We start from the raw sequence: 23201 nt of genomic DNA, 5'->3' as shown, positions 1-23201 counted from the left end.
ACATCTTTGGAGTGGTGGAGTAAACCAGAGTACCTGGAAGAAACCCGCGTGGTCCTGAAGAGAACGTGCAACCCCCTTAGAGACAGTGGCAGGAACGGAACCCCAATTGATGGCTTTGTAAAGTGTTAGGTTAACCACTATGCTACCATGCCATCCTCATCAACTGTCTGTTGCCCTCTCACAGAGTGAGAATATGTTGGAATGGGAGGTTGGGGCCAAGGAGCAAAAGTTTGCCTCCCTGTGCACAGAACATAGATCAGTACAGCACAGGAACAGGTCCTTTGGCCCACAGTGTTGTGCTGACCCTAACCCTAACCCTAATGGCTAACTAACCTAATCCATTCTGACTACTCAATGATCATATCCTTCCGTTTTCCTGACATTTGTGTAAGAACATAAGAAATAGGAGCAGGAGTAGGCCATTTGGCCCATCGAGCCTGCTCTGCCGTCCAATAAGATCATGTCTGATCTGGCCATAGACTATCTAAACATCTCTTAAAAGTCTAATGTATCTGCCTCTACCAGCACCCCAGACAGTGCATTCCAGGCACCCACCACTCTCTGAGTAAAAAACTTTGCCCTCACATCTCCTTTGAAAGTACCCCCTCTCACTTTAAATGAGGTGTTATTAGACATTTGAAATCACTGACATCAGAGCATCTGTATTATTGTATAGCTCCAGAAGCTATCAATTATACCATGCTTGTTAGTCACGGAGTACTACAGCACAGAAACAGGCAGTTTGGCTCATCTAATCTGTGCTGGACTGTTATTCTGCTGAGACCCGCTGACCCACACCTAACCCTCCATACCCCTCCCATCCATGTATCCATCCAAACTTCTCTTATATGTTGAAATAAACCCACATCCATCATTTCCAGTGGCAAATCGCACCACCCTCTGCGAGAAGTTTCCCCTCACGTTCCCCTTAAGTATATCTCCTTTCACCCTTAACTCTAGTTCTAGTCTCACCCGACCTCAGCCTGCTTGCATTTACCTTAGCTATACTCCTCCCCTCATAAGACCATAAGACAAAGGAGCAGAAGTTGGCCATTCGGCCCATTGAGTCTGCTCCACCATTTTATCATGAGCTGATCCATTCTCCCATTTAGTCCCACTCCCCCGCCTTCTCACCATAACCTTTGATGCCCTGGCTACTCAGATACCTATCAATCTCTGCCTTAAATACACCCAATGACTTGGCCTCCACTGCCGCCCGTGGCAACAAATTCCATAGATTCACCACCCTCTGACTAAAAAAATTTCTTCGCATTTCTGTTCTGAATGGGCGCCCTTCAATCCTTAAGTCATGCCCTCTCATACTAGACTCCTCCATCATGGGGAAACGACTTTGCCACATCCACTCTGTCCATACCTTTCAACATTTTTCCGGCTTGTCCAGATCCTGCTGCAAGCCTTTGATGGCTTTGATAGACATATACACAAGTATGACTATAATTAAAATTTGACACAATTCTTACAAAAGTTTACCTTGTTGGTTTTGGGTCACCATTTTTCCATGAGTACTTACATTGCAACTCAACTGAAGAAGTTTACCCACGCTGGATTAACAGTTTTTCTACTTCTTTACCTTCGGGGAACTGTGCCTGGAAAGTTATATTTGCAAGTACACCACAGCAAACTGCCAGTAATTTGTTGATTCTCAATGCAGCGGAGTACATTGCACAACTTTATTCAACTATTCTTTAAGAGAAAGATATGGGGGTATGAACTACTTTGGGATTGATGCAGGGCCGTGGAGCAAGAAGACTTGTTTTAGACTCATGCTGGGTTGCTGTTGTAATTTCTTCATGTATTTTTATTTAGATATACAGTACAGAGCAGGCCCTTCAGCCTATCGAGGCATGTCATCCAGCACCCTCCACTTGTTTCAACCCGAGCCTAATCACGGGACAATTTACAATGACCAATTAACCTACTAACCGGTACTCCTTTGGACTGTCGGGGGAAACTGTAGCATTTGGAGGAAGCCCATGGGCACAGGGGAAGAAAATACCTGCTTACAGAAGACACCAGAATTGAACTCCAAACTCCAACACCCTGAGCTGTGACGATGGTCATGACTGGAATCAACTCTTGTCTCAGTAAGGACCCAGACCCACTGCAATTTGCCTATTGCCATAATAGGTCAACAGTGGATGCGATCTCAATGGCTCTTCACATGGCCTTGGATCACCTGGACAATACAAACACCTATGTGGAGATGCTGCTCATTGACTATAGCTCAGCATTTAACACTAGCATCCTCAGGGATGTGTGCTTAGCATACTTCTCTCTCTCTCACTCTCTCTCTCTCCCTCTCTCTTTCTCTCCCCCCCCCACCCCCCCCATGACTGTGTGCCTAGGCTTAGCTCAAATGCCATCTATAAATTTGCTGCTGATAGAACCATTGTTGGCAGAATCTCAGATGGAGATGAGAGGGCGTACAGGAGCAAGATATACCAGCTAGTTGAGTGGTGTCACAGCAACAACCTTGCACTCAGTGTCAGTAAGACCAAAGAGCTGACTGTGGACTTCAGAAAGTGTAAGATGAGGGAACACAAACCAATCCTCACTGAGGGAACAGAAGTGGAGAAAGTGAGCAATTTCATGTTCCTGGGTGTCAATTTCTCTGAGGATCTAACCTGGTCCCAACATCTCAACAAGGCTATAAAGAAGGTGAGACTGCAGCTATATTTCATCAGGAGTTTGGGGAGATTTGGTTTATCATCTAAAACACTCAAAAACTTCTACAAATGTACCATGGAGAGCATTCTGTCTGGCTACATCACCATCTGGTATTTGGGGGTGGAGGGGGGAACTCCTGCACAGGATCAAAGTAAACTGCAGAGAGAGGTAAAATTCCATCATGGGTACTAGCCTCTTTGGTATCCAAGACATTTTCAAGGATGGTGTCTCAGAAAGGCAGTGTCCATTATTAAGGACCCCCACCACCATTCAGGGCATGCCCTCTTCTCATTGTTACCATCAGAAAGGAGGGACAGAAGCCTTAAGGTACACTCTCTGCAATTCAGCCATCTGAATTCTAAATGGACATGGAACCTGTGAACACTATTGTTTTTATTTCTGTCTTCGCACTACTTATTTTAACTAATATACATTACAGGGCTTACTGTAATTCAGTTTTTTTTTTTGTTTTTTCTACATTTATCATGTATTGCATTGTACTGCTGCTACAAAGTTAACAAATTTGACATATGCTGGTGATATTAAACCTGATTCTGATTCTGTAATAGCGTTGTGCTAGCTGCTACACTACTGTAAATAACTGCCTCGGACAATTAACTGAATGGCTTGCAGTGTAAATTTCGCTTCGAGTCCTAATGAAGGGTGTCGGCCCAAAACATTGACTCTTTATTCCTTTTCATAGATGCTGCCCGACCTGCTGCGTTCCTCAAATATTTTGTGTGTGTTACTTTGCTTCAATAGATATCTCCACACGTTGAAGATTTTGACACTCTTACTGACCAGCAGAGGGCAGCACTGCACTATAGAGTCAAACTTGAAAATTATAAGCCCTATTTGTCACATGTTCACTGAAACATACGGTGAAATGTGTTGTCTGCATCAATGGCCAACAGAGACCGAGGATGTACTGGGGCAGCCTGCAAGTGTTGCCATACTTGCTTGTGCCAGCGCTCCAGGTGCATGGAGTGGTGGGATTTAGAGGTATATGGGCTGAACACAGGAAATTGGCACTAGGTGGGAGGACTCAGTTGGCAGCATGGACTAGATGGGCCGAAGGGCCTATATCTCTGCTGTATTCTCTATGACCCCAAACACTGACAATTCCTTTCCTCCTACTGACCTGCATGTTTTTCCAGCAGATTGTTTGGAACAGGGCTGGGGACTAGGATCTGGGTTCAATTCCCATTTCTGACTGTAAGGAGTTTGCACACTCTCCCCATGACTGCATAGGTTTCCTCCAGGTGCTCCAGTTTCCTCCCACGTTCCAAAACATATGGATTAGGGCTATTGAGTTGTGGGCATACTATGTAGGCACCGGAAGTATGGCGACACTTGCGGACGGTGTTGATCAGTGACACAAATGACGCATTTCACTGTACGTTTGGCAAATAAAGCTGATTTTATCTTTCAGCTAAGGCCCTCCATTGGTCAGGGTCAACTACAGATGTAGCTTCCTAGCTGTCTACATGATACGCAAGCCAGGGCAGTATAATATAGCAAACAAGCAGTTGCCCATACAGTGGGCACCCCCTTCTCGAGGCAGCTGATAAATCCAAAGGAATGGCAGAGACTGATACAGTTTGGCACCAGTGGTGTCGCAGAAGTTGCCAGTCAGTGTTGAACTCAACATAGAATTGCTTAGATAATCCACCTCCAGATTTTTCCTCAGGGTTTACTCATGAAGCCTTCCCCATGAGTGGGTATAGCCTCATGGCAGTGGAGATTTGAGATCAGAGTTTTCCTTCTCTTGGGTGAGCTGCCATCTACGGCTAACAAGCTCCATCCTTAGAAACAACTGGTTCTAAGGCATAAGTAACCCACCTTTGCCTCTTCACCTGTCAGTAGAAATGGTTCCACAGGGCTTAGTAGCTAAGCCACTGTGAAAGCTTGGAGCTGGACTTGGTTGTCAGAGGCTATATGAGATGCACATCATTGGGAGCTCGGCCTGAAGTGTCGACTGTACCTCTTCCTAGAGATGCTGCCTGGCCTGCTGCGTTCACCAGCAACTTTGATGTGTGTTGCTTGAATCTCCAGCATCTGCAGAATTCCTGTTGTTCAATGGTATAGGGCACAGTTTTGGGCCAAGACCCGTCATCAGGACTAAAAAAGAAGAGTAAGAGTTAGAAGGTGATCAGATGGGGACACTGGTAGAGATGAGAGCAGAACAGCGATGGTGGAGTTTCTGGGAGTAATTCACAAGGCACAAGATAGATATATCCCAAAGAAGTATTCTAAAGGAAGGAGGAGGCAACTGTGGCTGACAAGGAAAGTCAAAGGCAGCATGAAAGAGGGCAAATAATATAGAAAAAATTAATGGGAAGCTGGAGGATTGGGAAGCTTTTAAAAACCAAACTAAGGCAACTAAAACAAGCAATAAGGGGAGAAAAGATGAAGAATTAAGGTAACATAGATAATAATGTAATAGAGGAAACCAGAAGTTTTTTTTCAGATACATAAAGAGTACAAGGGAGGCAACGTTGGATATCGGACTGCTGGAAAATGACGCTGGCGAGGTAGTAATGGGGAATAAAGAAATGGCAGGCAAACCTAAGAAGTATTTTGCAGCAGCTTTCGCTGTAGGAAACACCAGCTAGAATGCCAGAATTTCAGGAGTGTTGGGGAGCAGAAGTGATTGTAGTTGCTATTACCAAGAAGAAGGTGCTTGGGAAGCTGAAAGGCCTGAAGGTAGATAAGGCACAAGAACCAGGTGGACTACACCCCAGGGTCCTGAAAGAGGTAGCTTAAGAGATTGTGGAAGCACTAGTCATAATCTTTCAAGAATTGTTAGATTCTGGAATGGTTCCAGAGGACCAGAAATTAACAAATGTCGCTCTTTAAGCAGGAAGGGAGTCAAAAGACAGGTAATTATAGGCCAGTTAGTCTGACTTCAGCGGTTGGTAAGATGTTAGAGTTCCATATTAACATTGAGGTTTCAGGGTACTTGGAGTCAAACGCCTGACAAATCTGTTGGAATTCTTTGAGGAAATATCAGGCAGGATAGCTAAAGGAGAATCAGTGGATATTGTTTACTTGGATTTTCAGATGGCCTTTGACAAGGTGTATTCTTGAGGCTGCTAAGAAGATAAGAACCCATAATATTGCACAAAAGATGCTTGCGTGGATAAAAGATTGGCTGACTGGTCGGAGACAGGGTGGGAATAAAGGGTGCCTTTTCTGGCTGGCTGCCAATGACGAGTCGTGTCAGGTTTGGGACCACTTCTTTTCACAATATATGTCAACAATTTGGAACTAATTGCATTGTGGCCAAGTTTGCGAAAAAAATAAAAAGATAGGTGGAGGGGCAGGTGGTGTTGAGGAAGCAGGGATTCTGCTGAAGGACTTGGATAGATTAGGAGCATGGGAAACGAGGTAGCAGTTGGAAATAATGTGTGGGGAAGTGTATGGCATGCACTTTGGTAGAAGGAATAAAGGTGTAGACTGTTTTCTAAACAGGAAGAAAACTCAGAAAGCATAGGTGCAAAGGAATTTGGAAGCATTCTCTGAAGGTTAACCTGTAGATAGAATTGGTGATAAGGAAGGCAAATGCAAGGTTACCATTTCTTTCAAGAGGACTGGAATATTGTAACCAGGTGACTGTTGAATGTCATTTTTTATTGTTAAAGTGCACTTATGTATTCAGCCTGGTAATGCTGACAGCTGCCTGTGTCTTTAAGAGAAAACAGTGATGTCATTATGCACGTGTGGAGTAGAAAGAAGAGTTACAATGTTCTAGAATGACGTCGAATGATAGTCGTATGGTGAGGAAAGGTGAATAATATTTGATAATATCTATGTAAATTTGTTTATACTTGTTTGTAAGTCTGGCTGCCTGGCTGACTTTTCTCTTTGGAGTGAAGGAGGATGAGACGTGATTTGATCGAGCTGCATAAGATGATAAGAGAGTTAATGGAGTGGAAAGCCAGGGGCTTTCCGAATCAGAATCAGAATCAGGTTTATTATCACCGGCATGTGATGTGAAACTTGTTAACTTAGCAGCAGCAGTTCAATGCAATACATAATATAGAAGAAAAAAATAATAATAAATAAATCAATTACAGTATACATATATTGAATAGATTAAAAATCGTGCAAAAAAACAGAAAAATACATATTTAAAAAGTGAGGTAGTGTTCACGGGTTCAATGTTCATCAGATAGCAGAGGGAAGAAGCTGTTCCTGAATCGCTGAGTGTGTGCCTTCAGGCTTCTGTATCTCCTACCTGATGGTAACAGTGAGAAAAGGGCATGTCCTGAGTGCTGGAGGTCCTTAATAATGGATACTGCCTTTTACAACTGTGGTAAACCATGTATATATGTTGTAACTCGGTTACCTGTCTGGACACACCCCTCTGCTGATTGCCCCTGTGGCTCCTCCCACAGATTCCTGTATAAAGGTGTTCACCTTGCCCCTCCCCCTCAGTCCGGGGACAGACACTCACTGTGGAGGTCGTATTGTACAGCGAATAAAAGCCTTTCAGTATTTTACCAAACCTCAGTCTTTTGGAGTAATTGAAGGTGCTTCAACAACCCTCTGCAGCTTCTTTCAATCCCGTGCAGTAGCCCCCCACCCCCCCATACCAGACAGCGATTCAGCCTGTCAGAATGCTTTCCACGGTACAACTATAGAAGTTTTTCAGTGTATTTATTGACATACCAAATCTCTTCAAACTCCTAATGAAATGTAGTCGCTGTCTTGCCATCTTTATAACTGCATCGATAGGTTGGGACCAGGTTAGGTCCTCACAGATCTTGACACCCAGGAACGTGAAACTGCTCACTCACTCCATTTCTGTTCTCCCTAAGAGGATTGGTACGTGTTCCTTCGTCTTACCCTTCCTGAGGTCCACAGTCAGCTCTTTCAGCTTACTGACGTTAAGTACAAGGTTGTAGCTGTGACAACACTCCACTAGTTGGTATATCTTGATCTTGTACGCCCTCTCGTCTCCATCTGAGATTCTACCAACAATGGTTGTATCATCAGCAAGTTTAAAGAAGGTATTTGAGCTATGCCTAGCCACACAGTCATTGGTATATAGAGAGTAGAACAGTGGGCTAAGCACACACACCTGAAGTACACCAGTGTTGATCGTCAGCGAGGAGGAGATGTTATCACCAATCCATATAGATTGTGGTCTTCTGGTTAGGAAGTCAAGGATCCAATTGCAGAGAGAAGTACAGAAGCCCAGGTTCTGTGTAACTTTTCAATCAGGATTATGGGAGTAATGGTATTAAATGTTGAGCTATAATTCGATGAATAGCATCCTGACATACGTGTTTGTGTTGTCCAGGTGGTCTAACGTTGTGTGAAGAGCTATTGAGATTGCATCTGCCATTGACCTAATGTGACGATAGGCAAATTGCAATGGGTCCAGGTCCTTGCTGATGCAGGGGTTTAGTCTAGTCATGACCAACCTCTCAAAGCATTTCATCACTGTAGATGTGAGTGCTACCGGGCGATAGTCAGTCAGGCAGCTCACATTATTCTTCTTAGGCACTGGTATAATTGTTACCTTTTTGAAGCAATTGGAACTTCCACTCGTAGCAGTGAGAGGTTGAAACTGTCCTTGAATACTCCCGCCATTTGGTTGGCACAGGTTTTCAGAGCCTTACCGGGTACTCCATCGGGACCTTCCACCTTGTGAGGGTTCACTCAGCCTGAGATCGGATCCAAGACACACATCACAGGGTCATCGGGTACAGCAGCGATCTTCACAGCTGTAGTTATACTCTCACTTTCAAAACGGGTATAGAAGGTGTTGAGTTCATCTGGTAGTGAAGCATCGTTGTCATTCATGCTATTGGGTTTCACTTTGCAGGAAGTAATGTCTTGCAAGCCCCACCAGAGTTGTCGTACATCGGATGTCGCCTCCAACCTCCAACGAAATTGTCTCTTCTGCCCTGAAATAGCACTCCGAAAATCATACCTGGTTTTCTGGTACAGACCTGGGTCACCAGACTTGAATGCCACAGATGATGTACCAGGGCAGAAATAATTAATATGAGGGGGTGTAATTTTAAGGTGGTTGGAAGAAAGTATGGGGGGGGGGGGAATGGAACGTCGGAATTAGGATTTCCACATAGAGAGTGGTTGAAGCAGATACATTAGGGACATTTAGGAAACTCTTACATGGATGTAAGTAAAATGGAAGGTTATGTGGGAGAGAAGAGTTAGATTGATCTGAAGTAGATTTCAAGGCTGGCAAATCACTGTGGGCCAAGGAGCCTGTACTGTGCTTTAATAGAAACATAGAAACATGGAAAAACTACACCACAATACAGGCCCTTCAATCTACAATGCTGTGCCGAACATGTACTTACTTCAGAAATTTCCTAGAGTTATCCATAGCCCTCTATTTTACTAACCTCCATTTACCCATCCAGGAGTCTCTTAAAAGGCCCTATCATATCAACCTCCACCTCCGTCACCGGCAGCCCATTCCACACACTCACCACTCTCTGTGTAAAAAACTTACCCCTGACATCTCCTCTATACTTACTTCCAAGCACCTTAAAACAATGCCCTCTCGTTTAGCCAATTCAGCCCTGGGAAAAAGCTGCAGACTATCCACACAATCAATGCCTCTCATCATACTGTACACCTCTATCAGGTCACCTCTCATCCTCCATCGCTCCAAGGAGAAAAGGTCAAGTTCACTCAACCTATTCTCATAAGGTGTAAACACAAAATAATCTGCAGATGCTGGGGTCAAAGCAACACTCACAACACGCTGGAGGAACTCAGCAGGTTGGGCAGCATCCGTGGAAAAGATCAGTCGACATTACGGGCCGGACCCCTTCTTCAGGACTGTAGAGGAGAGGACCATAACCCTAACCGTAACCCTAACCATAGCCCCGGCCCTAGTCCTAGACCTAGCCCTAACCCTACACCTACCACTAGCCCTATCCCTACCCCTAACCCAGCACTAACCCTAGCCCTAACCCTAACCCTAGCCCAGCTCTAACCCTAGCCTTAGCCCTAGCCCAATCCCTAACCCTGACCCTAGCCCTAACCCTACCACTAGCCCTACCCCTAGCCCAGCCCTAACCCTAGCCCTAGCCGTAACCCTAACACTACCACTAGCCCTAGCCCTACCCCTAACCCTAAACTCTAGGCACATCCTGATTATCCCTGGACACACCCCCACAAACTTTATGCACACCCCGATTATGCCTGGCCACACCCCCACAAACCAGATTATCTTTGTCAGGAGGGGCAAGAACCAAGAAAGGCAAATGTTGGACATGGTTAGTGAAGGCGTGGGCCAGATCAAAGTGGCAGGGTTGCGTGAAATTGAATCTCAAGAGATAAGATCAAAGAGCACAAGAGGGCTGGTTTGCCCACTGCCCGCATACTCTCAACCCTAACCAAGGTGGGGGAAAGAGAAAGCTGGTAGGTTCCAGGTGAAAAACCGGTAAGAGGAAAGATAAAGGGGTGGGGGAGGGGAGGCAGGGAGGTGATAGGCAGGAAAACTGAAGAGGGAATAGGGGAAAACACAATGGGTAGTAGAAAGAGGTGGAACCATGAGGGAGGTGATAGGCAGCTGGGGGAGGGGGCAGAGTGACATAGGCATAGGGGAAGGGAGGTGGAGGGAATTACCGTAAGTTGGAGAATTCTATGTTCATACCAAGGGGCTGGAGGCTACCCAGACCGTTTATGAGATGTTGCTCCTCCAACCTGAGTTTAGCCTCATCATGGCAGTAGAGGAGGCCATGTATGGACATATCTGAATGGGAGTGGGAAGCAGAGTTGAAGTGGGTGGCTACTGGGAGATCCTGTCTGTTTTGGCGGACGGAGTGGAGGTGCTCCTTTTGGCATGCATTTTCTATCTCCCATTGTAATTTGTAGGCTCCTGTTTGGGGGTCTGTATACAACTCCCATCAGGGTCTTTTTACCCTTGCAGTTCCTTGGCTTTATCCACAATGATTCAACACCTTCTGACCTTATGTCACCTCTAATGGTTTGATTTCATTTTTCACCAGAGTAACACTAAGCCCCCCCCCCCACCATCTTGCCTATCTTTTTGATGCAATGTGTATCCTTAGACATTAAGCTCCCAGTTATAATCTTTCAGATACAATACTTCAGTCCTGTATTCTCCCTTTTCAATTTTGGCGCACCATACTCAACCTTTTGATTCCTAACGTTGTCTGATGTCTCACCAACATCTGCTTCCACTAACTGTTCTGCCGCTCTGGTTCCCATCCTCCTACAACTCTAGTTTAAACTCCACTGTGCAGCATTAACAAATCTTCCCACTAGGATATTAGTCCCCCTCCAGTTCAGGTGCAAACTATCCCTTCTGTACAGGTCCCATCTTCCATGAAAGGGACCCCAATGATCCAAAATTTTATGTCCTCCCTCCTACACCAACTCCTTAGGCATGTATTGTATTAAATTGTATAGTCTTCCTAGTTCCGGCCTCACGAGCATGACATGAGTAGCAATCCTGAGATCACAACTCAGCCGGGAACCTCATTCTCGCCCACAGAACGAATATCCATTCCCCTAACAAATTCCCCGTCACCACAGTGTGCCTCTTCTTCCCCCTTCCCCTCTGAGTCAGAGAGTCACTCAGTGCCAGACACCCAACCACTGTGACTTTCCTCTGTCAGGTCATCCTGCCCGACAGTATCCAGCTTTGTTGCAGCTTGTGTTGTTCTGCTGAACATGATGGGGCATGAAATGCTGGCACCGCAATGTGTGGTGACACTTGTGGGCTGCCCCCAGCATACCCTTGGGTTGTGTTGGTTGTTAACGCAAAACCCGCATTTCACTTTATACTTTGACGTACGTGTGAAAAATAAATGAACCTGCATCTGAATCTGGTTAACATATAGAAAGGGAATGAACAGATCACCAAACAGGCAGCCTGGAATTAATGGGGAAACAAACAAACACCACCATAACCTGCACTTCTGAGTTGGCCGAGGAGACGGAATGTAACATCTACGAGTTCACTAATGATTCAAATCTCCGTGGGAAAGTGATGCAGTTGTAGAGTGTCTTCATGAGGATATGAACAAATTGAGTGCAGTAGACCACAAAGATGAAAAGATACACATTTTGATTAACTGTCTCAACCTGAAACGTTGAATATTTATTCCTCTCTGTAGATGCTGCCTGACCTGCTCAGTTCCTCAAGCATCCCTGTTCTAAAGGGATCCCCTTCTCTTCTGAGGCTATGGCCCTGGTCTTAGACTCCCCGTCTATAGGAAACATCCTTTCCCACATCCACTCCATCTAGCCCCTCCTAGATTTGGAAGGTTTCACTGAGATCACATACCCAAATATCTTCTCAGTGCTCCTGTGAAATACCTCTATGTATTGTAATGCTTCAGTATGAGCAAATTTCAACATATCCATGACAACCTGTAAATACCACGGGCAGCATGTTAGCGTAATGCTTTACGGCGCCAACAATCTTGATTGGGGTTCAATTCCCACTTGTCTGTTAGGAGCTTCCCATATTCACACGGGTTTCCCCCCGGGTCTTCCAGCTTCTCCCACATTCCAAAGACGTACGGATCAGGGTCAGTAAATTGTGGACTTGGTGTGCTGGTGCCAGAAGCATGGTGATACTTGCAGGCTGCCCCCAGCACATCCTGTGTTGGTCGTTGATGCTAAATGTTGCATTCACTATATGTTGTAATGTGTTTGTGACAAATAAATCTAGTCATTATCAATAATATTTTAATACAATATTATACAGATTTCCAGCACTTTAAGCAGACTTGTAACTGGTAAATAAGGTTAAAAAAAAAAGCAGTAGCAATCTATGCTTGCAGTAACCTTGATGATGCTCTTCCTCCCATCATAAGGTGAAAATGAGGAAAACAAAGTGATAGTTACACAATGTCCAATTCCAGTCACAACACTGGGCAGCACAGCCAAATGAAACACTGCCTCACAGCGTGAGAGGCACGGGTGCAATCAACATTTGCAGTAAGCTTGACGATGATCTTCCTTCCATCGTAATGTCAAAAGTAGGATGGTTAAAAACTGTCAAGTAGGTTCTCTCTCTCCCCGATTTGTGACATTTATCAGGTGTGTTTTATATGAAGGACCCAAAGCATTGTTGAGGATTCCTACCACCCATTCCACAATCTCTTTGACCCACTACCATCTGGAAGGAGGTACAGGAGCATCACGACTAGGACTGCCAGACTGGGTAACAGCTTCTTCCCCCAGGCTGTAAGACTGATCAATGCTCTGCCAGCACCGAGGTCTCGTCACTGAGGACGGTGAGCTGTTTACTGTTCACTGTACTGTTTGCTTGTGCCATGCACCACATTTTGAATTATATTTTATGAACTTATTTATGGTAATATTTTGTCCTATGTGCTATGTGTGAGTGCACCATGGTCTGGAGGAATGTTGTTTCGTTTGGTTGTACATACGTTCAGTCAGATGACAATAAATTTAAATGTACCTGTGGTTATACAGTGTCTGATTCCAGTCAAACAGATGGAAGAACTATTACCTCACAGCGCTAGAGACACGTGTTCAACCCTGACCCTGGGTACTGTTTGTGTAGAGTTTGTACCTTCTCCCTATAACCACATGGGTTTCCTCCAGATGCTCCAATTTCCTCCAATTATTTTTATTTTGAAATACAGTACCACAGCCGGCCCTTCTAGCCCAACAAGCTTGTGCAGCCCAATTACATTCATAAGACATAGGAGCAGAATTAGATAAGTTGGCCTATCAAGTCTGTTCTATCATTCAATCATGGCTGACTTATTTTCCTTTTCATCCCCATTCTCATGCCTTCTCCCTGTATCCTTTGGTGCCCTGACAAATCAAGAACCTACTAACCCCCTCTTTATACCCACATACGTGGGCTCCACAGGCGCTGGTGGCAACAAATTCCACAGATACACCACGTTCTAGCTAAAGAAATCCCTCATCTCTGTTCTAAAGGGACGTCCTTGTATTCTGAAGCTGTGCAACCTGGTCCTCGATTCCCCCACTAAAGGAAACATCCTCCTCACGTGCATTCTATCTAGGTTTTTCAATATTAAATAGGTTTCAATGAGACTCCCCCTCATTCTTCTGAGCTCCAGCGAGTGCCGTCCCAGAGTCATAAACCATTCCTCATATGTTAACCCTTTCATTCCCAGGATCATTCTAGTGAACCTCTCTGAACCTTCTCCAATGCCAGCACATCTTTCTTCAGCACAAAACTGCTCAAAATACTCCAACAACACACACAAAATGCTGGTGGAACGCAGCAGGCCAGACAGCACCTATAGGAAGAAGTACAGTCAGCGTTTCGGGTTGAGACCCTTCGTCAGGATGAACAGAAAAAAGAGATAGTAAGAGATTTGAAAGTGGGAGGGGGAGATCCGAAATGATAGGAGAAGACGGGGGGGGGGGGGGGGGAATGAAGCCAAGAGCTGGACAGTTGATTGGCAAAAGGGATACAAGGCCGGAGAAGGAGTATCATCATGGGACAGTAGGCCTTGGAAGAAAGAAAGGGGGAGGGGAGCACCAGAGGCAGATGGAGAACAGGCAAGGAGTTATTGTATTGTAAGAGGGAGAGGGAGAAAAAAATAAATAAGAGATGAGTTAAGAAGGGAAGGAGGGGCATTAACCTAAGTTAGAGAAGTCAATGTTCATGCCATCAGGTTTGGAGGCTACCCAGACGGAATATAAGGAGTTGTTCCTCCAACCTGAGTGTGGCTTCATCTTGACAGTAGAGGAGGCAGTGGATAGACATATCAGAATGGGAATGGGACGTGGAATTAAAATGTGTGGCCACTGGGAGATCCTGCTTTCTCTGGTGGACAGAAAATAGGTGTTCAGAGAAACGATCTCCCAGTCTGCGTCGGGTCTCGCCAATATATAGAAGGCCACATCGGGAGCACCGGACGCAGTATATCACCCCAGCCGACTCACAGGTGAAGTGTCGCCTCACCTGGAAGGACTGTCTGGGGCTCTGAATGGTAGTGAGGGAGGAAGTGTAAGGGCAGGCGTAGCACCCGTTCTGCTTACAAGGACAAGTGCCAGGAGGGAGATCACTGGGAAGGGATGGGGGGACCAATGGACTAGGGAGTCACATCGGGAGCGATCCCTGGGAAAGCAGAAAGTGGGGGGGGGGGGGAGGGAAAGATGTGCTTGGTGGTGGGATCCCATTGTAGATGGCAGAAGTTATGGAGAATTATATGTTGGACACGGAGGCCGGTGGGGTGGTAGGTGAGGACAAGGGGAACCCTATTCCTAGCAGGGTGGCGGGAGGATGGGGTGAGAGCAGATGTGCGTGAAATAGGAGAGATACGTTTGAGGGCAGAGTTGACGGTGGAAGAAGGGAAGCCCCTTTCTTTAAAAAAGGAAGATATATCTCCTTCATCCTGGAATGAAAAGCTTCATTCTCCAAGTGCAGTGTTAAAAATGCCTTATAAAGCCTCAGTATTACATCCTTGCATGGGGGAGCTAGGGAGGGAGAGGAAGATTGGAATCTCCCTTGGCTTGCATCAGAATAATCCACTTGCTCTCCAGCTCATCAGGATAACAAGTGTCGGGCATAAAGGAGACTCTCTGCTCCAGAAATGGTTGACTGTAAGAATACTTGGAAGTGTGTAAGGTGAGTAGAAGAACATTTAGAGGTGACGTCGGAAGAACATCCACTGTGATTAAGTGCTTTGAGAGATTGGTCATGAAGCATACTAAGTCCTGCCTAAGGAGCAACTTGCATCCATTCCAATTTGCCTACCGTCACAGTAGACCAACAGCAGATGCCATTCATTGACTCTTCGCTGAACCCTGCACATCTGGACAGGTAAGATGCACACATCAGATGCTCTTCATAGACTGCAACACCATCATCCCCTCAAAACTAATCAATAAGCTCCAAGACTTTGGCCTCATGCAATTGGATTCTCAATTTCCTCACTTGCAGACTCCAGTCAGTTCAGATTGTCAATGACATCCCCACGATCTCCATCAGCACAGGTGCCCCACAAGGCCGTGTGTGCTCAGCCTCCAGCTCCAATGGCTTGACAGTTATGGCTCGGAGGCTAAGCACAGCTCCAAAGCCATCGTTAAGTTTGTTTACAGTGTCACTGATGTTGCTGTCTTTGGCCGAATCAAAGGCGATGATAAATCAGCACAGAGGAAGGAGACCGAAAGTCTGGCTGATTGGTGCCACAGTAACCACCTCTCACTCAATGTCAGCAAAACCTGATCACTGACCTCAGGAGGAGGAAACCGGAAATTCACGGGCCAGTCCTCATCAGGGGATTGGAGGTGGACGGGGTCAGAAACTGTAAATTCCTTGGCGTTATCATTTTGTATTTGCACAGATTGTCCTCTTTTCCACATTGGATGTTTGTCCATCTTTGCTTGTGGGAGGTTCTTAAAATTTATTTCCATTTATTAACTTAGAGATACAGAGCGAAACAGGCCTTTCGGCCCAATGAGCCACACTACCCAGCAACCCACCTATTTAACCCTCGCCTTATCACAGGAACATTTACAGTGACCTACTAACCAGTACTTCTTTAGAACTTGGGAGGAAACTAGAGCACCCAAAGGAACGCACAAACATTGGAATTGAACCCCAAACATTGATGCCCTGAGCTGTGATAGCATTGTGCCGACAGCTACACAACAGTATTTTTATTGATTGTATTGTGTTTCTTTGTATCTACTATGAATGCCCATAAGAAAATGAATCTCTGGGTAGTATGTGGTGACATATCTGTACTTTCATAATAAATAAATTTACTGTACTTTTAAGTTTTGGGTGAGTGGCATTTGTTGCCAGGGTAGGGGTAGTGGTAGTGGTAGAAGCTGATACAACAGGGACATTGAAGAGATTCAGGCACATGAATAAAAGAGAAAGGGAGGTTATGGCGCTGTGTAGGAGGGAAAGGTTAGATTGATTATGGAGTATGTTTGTTTATTAATTGACTGATTGATAGAATAAATGGATCAACATGCTGATTCACCAAGCAACCCACTTATTTAACCCTAGCCTAATCACAGGACAATTTACACTGACCAATTAACCTACTAACCGGTACATCATTGGACTGTGGGAGGAAACCAGAGCACCCGGAGGAGACACAGGTCAGCACAAGTTTGAAGGGCCCGTACTGCACGGTACAATTCTACGTTCCGTGTTTTGGGTCAGAACTGGAAGGGCTAGTCTAAAGTAAATGAACCAGACTGAGCCTGTAGTGGAACCCACTGCCCTGAAACATTCGCTCTCTTTCCTTCTTCACAGAGGCTGTCCAGCCATCTGAGTGTTTCCGAAACCTTCTGCTATTTACAACATTGGAGGGCAAGTGGGTGAGAGGGACATCCTTCCCATGACACTGGGAACTCCAGCAATAGGACCAATAGCCTAAGCTAACCTGAGATGCAGTGGACTATTTTACACAAGGGAGAGGTGGAGAGAGTCCGAGAAAGAGGGTTGGGTCACAGCCTCTCCCTCTGCCATTATCTGGAGCCAAACAGCTGAAGAAGGTAGATGAAGATGTTCACAATGTCTGTGTAGAGCCTCAGAGCACCGTAGACATACTCCTCTGGACTGATAGAGTGTCGTCTGTTCCCCAGGATCAGCTGGGTGTCAAATGCCAAGAACTACAAGAGAGGAAGGGGGAGAGAGAGGCAATTAATGAGGGGCCAGTGGTGGGAGGGAGAGGCGGAGGTGAGGGAATGGGAACGAGGAGAAGCAAAAGGGCAGAAATGGCCAATATGAAGGGGCATAATTTTAAGGTAACTGGAGGAGAATATGGGGGGATTTTTAAAATTTTATTTATTTGGAGATACAGCCCTTGCAGACCCTTCCGGCCCTACAGGCTGTATCGCCCAGCATCCCACCTATTTAACCCTAGCCTAATTTTGGGACAATTTACAGTGACTAATTAACCTACCAACTAGTACGTCTTCCAGCTGGGAGGAAATCCAAGCACCCGGAGGAAACCCACGCACACACGTGAAGGATCATACCAACTTGCCAGAACTGAACTCCAAACTCCGATGCCCCGAGCTGTAGCGCTATGCTCTCCATGGGATGTCAGAAGCAGTTTTTTTTTTAAATACACAGAGTAGTGGGAGCTTTATTCTGTGTCCAATCCATGATGTCATGGGAATTATGAAGGGACGGTGTGCAAAAAGGTTAACTCTGTGTCCAAACAAAGCTGTCCCTAACCCGAGAGTGTGCAATGGGATGGTGCACAGGGAGCTTTACTCTGCTTCTGTAGGGAACACCATTCCAGGGGTGGTGGTACAGGCACATACATTAGGACACTTAAGATAGGCACACAGATGATAGAAAAATGGGAGGGAAGGGTTAGATTGATCTTGGAGTAGGTCAAGTGATCAGCAAAATCTTCACAGGCCAGAGGGCCTGTACTGAACTGTACTTTTCTATGTTCCATAAAAGGTGGGGGAGGGGGGTGTGGAGAAGAGAGGAGGATAGAGAAGGGACGAGAGCAGAGGGGAGAGAGAAAAAAATGAAGACAAGGAAGAGGCCCAATGTCTGTGAATCTGAGTGTCCGGGGCGAAGGACTAGAGGCCCAGAGGTGGCCTGTCGCGGGGTTGGAGGCCTGTGTGAGTGAGTGAGTGTTAGTTAATGGGTGAGGGGAGGTAGGAGGGTGAAAAAGGGGCTCATTTTCTTGTCGTCTTTTTTTGATCTGTTGTTGCTCGTGTTATTTTGCTGAACGTTGCGGGCACGTGATGTTGGTGCGGGAATGTGTGGTGACACTCGCCAGCTGCCCCCAGCACGTTCTAGGGCGTGTTGGTTGTAAACATAAACAATGTATTCCAGATGTACGCGTGATAAGTAAAGGAATCGGAGTCGGCATCTGAATGGAGGGAAGGGGCAGACGTTTCGAAGGGCCATGTTGGTTGACATTGAAAGGCAGTGTTCACAAACCCTTCCCTTTGGGAAATAGGCGCAGAGTGTTGAGAGGGAACCGAGTCTAGGGGTCATTGCACCTGACGAGTCAGTCCACAGGGCAACTGTGTAGCCAAGACCTCATGGCTGCTCTGGGGCTTGGTGACACCATTCTGGGAATGTTCAGGAGTATCGACGTCCATTGCGTTAGATCAGGCTAAAATGGTGTAGAGGAAGGTTTAGTCTGTACCGAGTGGTCCTTGCACTGGGGGTGTGTGATGGGAAATGGCAGACAGAGTTTTCTCTGTATCTGTCTCGTCCTGCACTGTTCTGGCGTGTGCTAGGAACTTTATTCTATCTTTAACCCATGGTGTCATGGGATTGTACGAAGAGAGAGTGTATCAGGAGCTGTACTCTGTGTCTAACACAAGCAGTCCCTGCCCCGGGAGTGTAGGCGGAACTTCATTCCTGTGTCTGGCCACCAGGGTGTGTGATGGGATGGTGTGGAGGGAGCTTCACTCTGTGTCTGACCCTGGGAGTGTGTGATGGGACAGTGTAGAGGGAGCTTCACTCTGTGTCTGACCCTGGGAGTGTGTGATGGGACAGTGTAGAGGGAGCTTCACTCTGTGTCGGACCCCAGGAGTGAGTGATGGGACGGCGTAGAGGGAGCTTCACTCTGTGTCGGACCCCAGGAGTATGTGAGCAGGTGGTGCGGAGGGAACATCACTGTGTCGGGCCCCAGGAGTGAGTGATGGGATAGTGCGGAGGGAACATCACTGTGTGTCAGACCCTGGAGTGAAAGTCAGGGGTAAGACTCAATGACAAGCCGGCATCACTCACCAGGGTGAAGACGATGGCAGCGATTGCAGCGTACACTGTGTGGAGCCATGGAATCTGCAGAAACCCAGAACAAGCAGGTTATTCCAATGTTCAATATTAAACGGTAGCAGTCACAAACCACAGCCTCTCACTCAGGAAGGGCAACAGGGACAAGAGAGCACCACCACCTACAGACTGCCTTCCTGACTCCGTTTCTTCATCATCGTCGGGTCACAGCCAGGGGCAGCACTCCCCATCAGCACCACAGGAACACCTTCACTGGAAGAATCACAGTGCTTCAACATCAGGTCCCAGAGAGTTAGGTGACTGTTCACCAGAGCACCACTACTGAGTCTCAGCTGACCTCAGGGGTGCACGAGAATGATCCCAGAAATGAAAGGGTTAATGTATGAGGGGTAATTGATGGCTCTGGGCCTGTACTCGCTGGAGTTTAGAAAGATGAGGGGAATTTCATTGAAATGTACTGAATGTTGAAAGGACTAGATAGAGTCAATGTGGAGAAGAAGTTTCTTGTCCTGGAAGTGTCTAGGACTGGAGGGCACTGCCTCAGAATAGAAGGACGTACGTTTCCAACAGAGATAGTTAAAGGCCTGTATTCATTGCCACAGACTGCTTGGAAGCCCAGTCACTGGATATACAGTACTTAAAGTAGAAGTTGATAGTAAGGGAGTCAAAGTTTACAAAGAGAAGGCAGAAGAACGTTATTGAGCGGGATAATAAATCAGCATGATTGAAAGTGGGGGCAGACTCAAATGGCCTAATTCTGCTCTTGTGACTTATGGTCTTATAGACTGTCCATGATCTACATTAACAATCTGGAAGAGAGGACCAAGTGTACTATATCTAAGTTTGCTGATGACACTAAACTGAGTGGAAAAGCAAACTGTGCAGAAGATACAGAGAGCCTGCAGAGAGATATATAGATAGGTTAAGTGAGTGGGCAGGGTCTGGCAGATGGAGTACAACATTGGTAAATGCGAGGTCATCCACTTTGGAAGGTTTTGGAGGTGGTGCAGAGGAGGGTCACCAGGTTGATTCCAGAGATTTGGGGGGGGGGGGGGGTTGGGTTAGACTATGAGGAGAGACTGAGTCACCTGGGACTGTACTCACTGGAATTCAGAAGGATGAGAGGAGATCTTATAGAAATGTATAAAATCATGAAAGGGATAGATAAAATAGAGGCAGGAAAGTTGTTTCCACTAGTAGGTGAGACTAGAACTAGGGGACATAGCCTCAACATTCGGGGGAGTAGACTTCAGACAGAGATGAGCAGAAACTGCTTTTCCCAGAGAGTGGTGAATCTATGGAATTCTTGACCCAATGAAGCAGTGGAGGCTACCTCAGTAGATACATTTAAGACAAGGTTGGATAGATTTTTGCACAGTAGGGGAATTAAGGGTTATGGGGAAAAGGCAGGGAGGTGGAGATGAGTCCATGGCCAGATCAGCCATGATCTTATTGAATGGTGGAGCAGGCTCGATGGGCCAGATGGCCTACTCCTGCTCCCATTTCTTATGTTCATATGGAGATCCATAAATCCTTGAAGGTGTCGTCACAGGTAGATAGATAATAAACAGAAGCTTTTGGAACACTGGTCTTCATAAGTCAAAGTACTGAATACAGGAGCTGGGATTGAGTTCTAGAAGACATTGGTGAGGACTAATTCAGAGTATTTGTGTGCAGTTCTGGTCACCTACCTGCAGGAAGATTGAAAGAGTGCAGTAAATTTACAAGGATGTTGCCAGCTCTTGAAGAACTGAGTTATAGAGAAACACTGAATAGGTTAGGTCTTTATTCCCTGGTGTGTATGAAAATGAGGAGAGATTTGACAGAGGTATACAAATTGCGAGGGGTATAGATAGGGTAAATGGAAGCAGGCTTTTTCCACTGAGGATAGAACTAGAGGTCAAAAGTTAAGGGTAAAAGGTGAAATATTTCAGGGGAACCTCTTTCCTTGGAGCATGGAATGAACTGGCATTGGAGGTGGCAGAAGCAGGTTCAATTTCAACATTTAAGAGAAGTTTGCATGGGTACATGAATGGGAAGGGTTGGAAGGCTATTGCTCCAGGTACCAGTCAATGGAGCTGGGCAGAATAACTGCTCACATGGACTAGATGGCTGAAGGTGCTCTTTCTGTGCTGTAGTACTATGATTCTATAATCCTTATCTCCTTTCAGGACTTGATAGTGAATTCATCAATTTCAGATAACCAGCCTTTCCTATTTGTGACAGAATCTGCCAGTTCTGATCAAAGATGATCCCCATTAACATTAACACTAGGAATTCTGCAGATGCTGGAAATTCAAGGAACACACATCAAAGTTGCTGGTGAACGCAGGAGGCCAGGCAGCATCTCTAGGAAGAGGTACAGTCGACATTTCAGGCCGAGACAAAGGCTGGAGACAAAACTGGAGACGCTCACAGTTACCTTGACTACTTTCACAAGACCATAAGACATAGGAGCAGAATTAGGCCATTGGGCCCATTGAGTCTGCTCTGCCATTTCATCATGGCAGATCCAATTTTCCTCTCAGACGCTATCTCTGCCTTTTCCCCGTATCCCTTCATACCCTGATGAATCAAGAATCTTATCAACCTCTGCCTTAAATATACATAAATACTTGGCCTCCATAACCACCTGTGGCAAAGGATTCCACAGATGCATCATTCTCTGGCTAAAGAAATTCCTCCTCACCTCCATTCTAAAAGGACAGCCCTGTATTCTGAGGCTGTGTCCTCTGGTCTTAGACTCTCCCACCTAGGAAACATCTTCTCCACTCTATCAAAGCCTTTCACCATTCAAATAGATTTCAATGAGGTCACCCCTCATTCTTCTGAATTCTAGTGGATACAGGCCCAGAGCCATCAAACGCTCTTCAGATGACAAGCCATTCGATCCTGGAATCATTTTCATGAACCTCCTTTGAACCCTCGCCAGTTTCAACACATCCTTTCTAAGATAAGGGACCCAAACCTACTCACAATACTCCAAGTGAGGCCTCATCAATGTTTTATAACATTCCAACATTACATCCTTGCTTTTATATTCTAGTCCTCTTGAATTGAATGCCACTTGCCTTCCTCACCACAGACTCAACCCGCACATTAACCTTTAGAGAATCCTGCACAAGGACTCCCAAGTTCCTTTGCACCTCAATTGTTTGTACTTTCCCTTCATTTAGAAAATAGTCAACCCTTACATTACTTTTACCAAAGTGCATGACCATTCACTTCCTGATGTTGCATTTAACCTACCATTTCTTTACCTATTATCCTAACCTGTCTAAGTTCTTCTGTAGCCTCTCTACTTCCTCAAAACTACCTGCCCCTCCACCTATCTTGATATTGGCTGCAAACTTTGCAAGAAAGCCATCAATTCCATCATCCAAATCATCGACATATAATGTAAAAGTAATCAGACCCCTGTGGAACACCATTAGTGACTGGCAGCCAGCCTCTCTTTGCCTCCTGCCAATCAGCCACTGCTTTATCTATGGGCTCGCAGCTTGCTAAGCTGCCTCATGTGTGACACTTTGTCAAGGGCCTTCTGAATATCCAAGTACACAACATCCTTTGTCTATCCTGCTTGTTATTTCATCAAAGAATTCCAACAGATTTGGCAGGCAAGATTTTCCCTCAAAACCATGCTGAGTAAGGCCCATTTTATCATGTGCCTCCAAGTACCCTGAGACCTCAGCCTTAATAAGAAAACTATAACATCTTCCCATCCATTGAGGGCAGGCTAATTGGTCCATAGTCTCCTTTCCTCTGCTTCTTGAAGAGTGCAGTGACATCTGCAATTTTTCAG

General features: G+C 45.8%; 1 protein-coding gene across 2 annotated transcripts in view; it reads right to left on the bottom strand.

Moving 5' to 3' along the window:
- Positions 1–12385: 12385 nt before the first annotated feature.
- LOC140199285 (protein lifeguard 3-like) overlaps positions 12386–23201 on the bottom strand; it is a 97569-nt gene continuing 86753 nt past the window's right edge. For both annotated transcript variants that reach the window (XM_072261082.1, XM_072261083.1), the window contains exons 11-12: positions 19394–19447; positions 12386–17295 (exon numbers count right to left, since the gene is read on the bottom strand). In XM_072261082.1, the coding sequence (XP_072117183.1) occupies positions 17152–17295; positions 19394–19447 (198 nt within the window). In that variant the 3' untranslated portion in view covers positions 12386–17151. The remainder of the gene's footprint in view (positions 17296–19393; positions 19448–23201) is intronic.

Source organism: Mobula birostris, chromosome 6 (assembly GCF_030028105.1).
Source record: "Mobula birostris isolate sMobBir1 chromosome 6, sMobBir1.hap1, whole genome shotgun sequence".
NCBI classification, from domain to species: domain Eukaryota; kingdom Metazoa; phylum Chordata; class Chondrichthyes; order Myliobatiformes; family Myliobatidae; genus Mobula; species Mobula birostris.
This window is presented reverse-complemented; position numbering and strand designations above follow the sequence as displayed.